The sequence below is a fragment of the Cynara cardunculus genome (genome assembly GCF_001531365.2).
Source record: "Cynara cardunculus var. scolymus isolate 2C chromosome LG 10, CcrdV1, whole genome shotgun sequence".
Taxonomy (NCBI): Eukaryota; Viridiplantae; Streptophyta; class Magnoliopsida; order Asterales; family Asteraceae; genus Cynara; species Cynara cardunculus.
In genome coordinates, this window is record NC_037537.1 from 27,242,579 (window position 1) to 27,249,085 (window position 6,507).

General features: G+C 33.1%; 1 protein-coding gene and 1 long non-coding RNA gene across 2 annotated transcripts in view; both read right to left on the reverse strand.

The window, feature by feature from the left end:
- The window catches only part of LOC112518910, a 1,828-nt gene extending 1,575 nt beyond the window's left edge, over positions 1–253 (reverse strand). Inside the window, exon 1 of the long non-coding RNA XR_003069877.1 lies at positions 194–253. This is a non-coding gene — a long non-coding RNA (uncharacterized LOC112518910). The remainder of the gene's footprint in view (positions 1–193) is intronic.
- A 4,408-nt stretch (positions 254–4,661) lies between these two features.
- Positions 4,662–6,507, reverse strand: part of LOC112519668 — a 4,624-nt gene continuing 2,778 nt past the window's right edge. The window contains exon 2 of the mRNA XM_025127883.1: positions 4,662–4,987. Within this exon, the coding sequence (XP_024983651.1) occupies positions 4,805–4,987 (183 nt within the window). The 3' untranslated portion in view covers positions 4,662–4,804. The remainder of the gene's footprint in view (positions 4,988–6,507) is intronic.

The window sequence follows — 6,507 nt, forward strand, 5'->3', positions numbered from 1 at the left end:
GCGAGGTATGATTCTGCTTCTTCTTCTTCAATAGTATGCATATTCGGTTATCATGATATAGTGGGATTCGATGTTGTGAGAATGAAATTTTGATGATAAAAATTTTGATACTTTTCTCACATCTGAATAGGATTTCTATTGCTTGAAATTTCAGGGACAAGTGTAAAAGTCCTAAGACTTCAAGAATGGCTACCTGGGGAAAATGTGTCTCTGTTTGTAGCAAGTATTCCACTAATTTGTACAAGGCTTAAAAATRTTATACAMGTTAAKAATACATAGGGATGTATAGGRAAGACACAAAAACTAAACATTCTATTGTCTATCTTAAGGCTCTAGGCATAGTTGTTAAAAGCGCGCCTGAGGCGTGCCTAGGCTCTGAGGCTCATAAGGCTCAAGGTCTTGGGCTTTTATAAAGTCAAGGCTAGGCGTATTCATGAGGCTCACTAGATGACCACGTATTTTTACATCTAAGTTGTCTTGCTAAATGAAGTTTTCTTTCGCTATCAAGGAGTGATAACACCCTTTTTTATATGGAAAAGTACATATACACGTCTCTTGTGAGACTTGAACCTAGATGCTTTAGGTTAGTGGGCTAAAACTACAGAGCACTGGGTAYTGCTGTTGGCTAAGCCAAGGGTTGTTTTTTACTACAGTACTTACATTGCAAAATAATTTWAATAGCAAACATAAGCGTCACCAAGCGAGGCCTGAACTAAAATAAAGTTTGTTGAGAACTGCAAATCCAATCTTGAAMGCGTCAGTGACCCTTGGACTTTCTGAAATTTCTGGATGATTCTTGAATTTTATGATCTCTATAACATTTGAAAACTTGTTAACAAGAACACAAGTAATTGGGTGTCAGCACAACATGGTAATATGATGCAACATATGATAGAATTATGTCTATATATGCATTATACAAAAACTCTTCCATTCTATAAGTGCCTCCCAACCATTGAAAACCTACTAAAAGTAATTTTGAACTTCCCTCTTTAACTGAAATCGCAACAGAAGATTATTGAATAATGTGAAAACACAAAACCACAGAGGACCAATTTCACAGCTTCATACTTAGGTTTTGCAATCAAACAAGAATTAAAAACATAAAAATAAAATAAGTGAAGCAAATAACCCTAACCTCACAAGTCACAAGATGCGAGAGCGAGAGGCCGAGAGCCGGTCGATTGTCGAGACTCGAGAGAGGCAGAGAGCGAGAGCCGATTGAGTCAAGGCCGATTGCGATTTCGATTCGTGAATCGTGAATTGGTTTATGTTCGTGAGTTCGTTCGTCAGCGAGGCGAGAGGCGAGGGAGGACGAATTGTGTGAAGGCTTGAGCTTGAGCTTGAGCTTGAGATTGAGATTGAGATTGAGATTGAGATTGACGAATTGAGTGAAGAAAGGTAACATTATATTTAGGCCCAAATAAAAATAGAACCTATATATGTATATTGTTGGGCTTAAAAAATTGATGTCCTTGGGCTTTTATGCTGAGACAACTCAGACAAGTAAAAAGTATTATATTTATTATTTATTTTTAATTTATTTTTAATATAAATCTTTTAAATTATATATTTTTTATTTAATTTTAATTTATTTTTTAATATAAATCTTTTAGATACATTTTTAAGGGTAACTAAACACTTTTATTTAATTTTAATAATCTTAATTTTTTTATTAATCTTTAGAGAAGCTTAAAAAATTGTTCCTAAAAATTGATGCAACTTTTTAGAGACATTTTTTATAAAAAGCTTCTCTAAAACTTTTAACGACATTTCTTACACCGTATAATTAGCATATAAATCCTTCTTTAAATGTCGTCCAACCTTTAGTTACATTTCTCATTTTTGTCATTTAAAACCTTCTCTATAATGGAGCTTTAGATACACTTGTAAAAGCTTCTCTGAAAATTTCTTCTCTAAAGCTCCTTTTTCTTGTAGTGAACTCAATGGCTTGAGCTTCCTTGTTGTCGCGAAACAGTGTTTCAAGACTAGCCAAACGAACGAGCAGTGACCCATCATAGTAAGAAGCTTCTTAAGAGACCGAGTGATGGAACCTTAAATCCACATCTTGATAAGAGTGTCAAGTTTCTGCCATTCAACATCGTCCGGTCTGGTGGGGGTGAGGTGCCGTCGAGGTGTATTAACAGATACAGAATTGATGTCACTTAAGATAACTTGATACAGACCATCCACCCTTTCTTTAACACAAATAGCTGTATAATATAGCCTCCTACCATTCTTTCTTTAGTCAATCTCTAAACATACTGATTGCAAACTTGACATACAAAAAGGGGGACAAGCAAACTGATTGCTGAACAAAACAGTTACTTTTTTTTTTCCCTTCTATTTCTTGGTTATGGTCAGTACAGGATTTACAGTTTTCACCTTGAACCGCTCAAGTTTGCACGAAGATTGAAAGTTACACCTCTCCATTAGATGATTGTTGAACCCTCTAATTTGCACAATCTCATGTTTATCATAATCTATTTCTTGATAACTTTGAAGCAACTCCGAGATGACTTTTACTTGAGGATATTGATTAAGCCATTCATCAATGAATTTATCATGAATCTCTTTTCCGATCTTCCTCCTCAGCAGTAGTACTCCCTTGTGTTTTGCATCCTCTAGTTCCAAAAACTTGGAAAGAATCTGATTTAGCTTGTCAAACACTTGCTCTCTTGTTTCTGCTTCGTGCTGTTTGCAATCTTGGAGCGTAATTACTTCTCCTGAAAGTAAAATTTGATTAGAAGACTGTGTGCGAATTGCAGATTGAGGGAATTGACGGAAGCCCATATTTTCCGGAATGTTTCTCATGACAGAATAACCAAGGATCCGTCAACAAAACTTATACGTGGGTGGGACACTCTTGAATATGGTTTGAGGTTAATTTTGAGAAATGATGAAATGGAAGGTGGGTGTAGATATATGAAAAAGAAGAAAAGCAAATAGTTTTGATGAGGTTGAGGATGCAGAAGACTTGGATATATATATATATAGCAGGCAGCATAAGTGGCAAGAAGCAGTCAAGTTTGATTTTGGAAACTCTAATGAAGATACATTATAAGCAGTGATGGAGCAAGTGGACAAGCAGGTGTTGATCGTCCCCTCCATAAATTATTGAACTTTTCTTGTGGACAAGCATTCATAATTTATAATATTTGGATTTGACTTGCAAACACCAATTAGTATATCTAATTAAAAGTCAGACTCGAAGATGACTTTTGTACATATGTTGATCTACTCAAACTTCGTATCATATCGTAAATCTCTTTTAATCTGACCATGTAAAAACATAAGCATATATATATATATATATATATATATATATATATATATATATATTACTACTTGACGAAGAAATCAAAGTTGTATGCAGTGATTAAAGCACAGATAATATATAACTGTTGGATTTTTTTAGGCTTCTTGATGTTGTTGTTTGAAATACTTATATATAGAACTTGTAGAGGTCAATCTTTATATCCCACAATTTGCAAGGTATAGTCGAAAATTTGGCCCCTATTTTCCCGGCTTAAGTTTATGTAGTAAGATAACTTTAACAGAAGGTTTTAAATTTATATTTTGAAACTTATATGCTGTCTAATTTAAACCATTTAAATAATATCAGCTGGCAAATGTGTATATATATATATATATCTATCTATCTATACTATCTTATAATGCATTTGACTAAAACTCTTAAAAACTCTTAAAACTCTTAAAAACTCTTAAAACTCTTAAATCCATTCAGATTAAAAGTTTTTTTTAGGACACTTTTAATATAAAGCGTCGTGTTAGCTATTTTATAGGACACTAATTCAAAAAATGTCTTATAAAAACAAACGTCCTATAAAAATATCGGTTTATAAGACATTTTTTTTAAAAATGTCCTATAAAATAGCTAATGGGACGCTTTGTATTAAAAATGTAATAAAAAAACTTGTTAAGACGTCCAAAAACATTCTATAAACTTATTACAACGTCTTTAGATAGAACTATTAATGTTTTGATCCTATAAATTGAGTCCTATAAAGTAATCTAATTAGGACGCTTTGAAATTTGATAGCATCCTATAAACATAATTTTGTTTTAGTGAGAAAAATCACTTGATAGAATTACATTTACATAAATCTTCTCAGCACTACTAAACAAAAGACATTTTTGCTTGCGGACTTTTCCTTTTAAAATCTGTCGCTAAAAATGATATAAAATGGTCACAAAAGTTGGTGGGTGATTCAAATCAGTGACAGGCTATCAAGGATTATTTGGGTGACCCAATGGTATTTTCTCAAAAAACATCGGATTTCAACCGAATCATTGGTATTTTCTAGATGATCTGTCGTAATCGCTGACGAAAACTTTCCGAGATAAAAGTAATTTGTTTTGTAGTGCAAGGTACAAATAAAAATATAATAAGATGTTAAATGTCTTTTATTTATAGCTACAATTTGATCCCTAATGGAAGTGGTCACATTTTATACCTCACCATCCATTTACTTCATCAATACACACACTTTCGATTAGTTAGGAAATAACCGATTGCAGACCAGACCAACTACCATTCTTACAAATTGTAAAAGTGGTCTCGAATTTCAAGCAATGAATCATCCAATAGTTTTATATTTACCATTTACCAAACACTTATCCGGTAAAATTTAACACTATCATTTACTTACCATGTAGCTATATTATACAGCCTCCTATCATTCTTTCTTTAGTAAATCTAAACATACTGATAACAAAATCGACATACAAAAACGGGACAAGCAAACTGATTGCTGAACACAACAGTTATTGGTTTTTTTTTCTATTTCTTCGTTACGGTCTGTACAGGGTTCACAGTTTTCACTTTGAACCGCTCAAGTTTGCAGGAAGACTGAAAGTTACACCGCTTCATTAGATGATTGTTTAACCCTCTAATTTGCACAATCTCTTGTTTATCATAATCTATTTCTTGATAACTTTGAAGCAACTCTGAGATGACTTTCACTTGAGAATATTGATTAAGCCATTCGACAATGAATTTATCATGATTCTCTTTTCCGATCTCAATGAAGATCTTCCTTCTCGGCAGTTGTACTCCCTTGAATTTTGCATCCTCTAGTTCCAAAAACTTGGAAAGAATCTGATTTAGCTTGTCAAACACTTGCTCTCTTCTTTCTGCTTCCTCCTGTTTGCATTCTTGGAGTGTGTTGCGAATTGCAGATTGAGGGAATTGACGGAACCCCGTATTTTCCCGAACGTTTCTCATGACAGAATAACTAAGGATCCGTCAACAAAACTTATACGTGGGTAGGACACTCTTGAATATGGTTTGAGGTTAATTTTGAGAGTTGATGAAATGGAAGGTGGGTGTAGATATATGAAAAAGGAGGAAAGAAAATAGTTTTGATGAGGTTGAGGATGTAGAAGACTTGGATATATATATATATATATATAGCAGGCAGCATAAGAAGCAGTCAACTTTGATTTAGAAAAGTCTAATGAAGATACATTAATTATAAAAGTCATGGAACTTTTGGATTAAATAGTTTGGTTAATGCAAGTAAATATAAGCAGTGATGGAGCAAGTGGGGTGAACAGAACAGGTGTGATCGTCCCCTTCTGTACTTTGTAAATCTCTCCCCTCATTCATATAAATTATATATGGAACTTTTCTAGCAAAGACCAAGTCTATTGGGTTAAAATTTAAACTGAATTATATATATATATATATATATATATAAATATATAGACTTAGGATCATGTGAGATCAAAGGTTTTTTATAAGACCTGTAAGACCAATTCTCAACCATTAGATTAGATCTACGATCTGAACATTCATAATCATAAAATTACCACGAGACTTTTCAATAATCACAAAATTGTCACCGTGCAACTTGAGACCATTAGATCATTAGCTTATAAAGTTGATCAATGAACACAAATTGGTCTTACGGGTCTCACGAAAAACCCTTGGTCTCACATGAACCCAATCCTATATATACTTGGGATCATGTGAGACCAAGAGTTTTTCGTGAGACTCCTAAGATCAATTATCAACCCTTGCATTAGATCTACGATCTGAACATTCATAATCATAAAATTGCCACGAGACTTCTCAATAATCACAAAATTGCCACCGTGCAACTTTAGACCATTAACTTATAAAGTTGATCAATGAACATAAATTGGTCTTACGGGTCTCACAAAAAATCTTTGGTCTCACGGATCTCACGAAAATAGAGTTGGTCTCACGTGAACCCAACTGTATGTATGTATATATATATATACACACACACACTCTCTATATTATAAAGCATTTGACAAAAACTTTTAAAAACCACTTTTTATGCGTAAAGTACGGTTTATTAATGCATATTACTTAAAACTCAATATTACAAGTAGATTGCGCGTAAGTACAATTTATTAAAGCTCCATATCTGAATTCGTGTAACTAACTACAGATAAACATAATCAAATACAGGATAAACATCTCATTTTAAATATAAAAAATCTAAAATATAATTA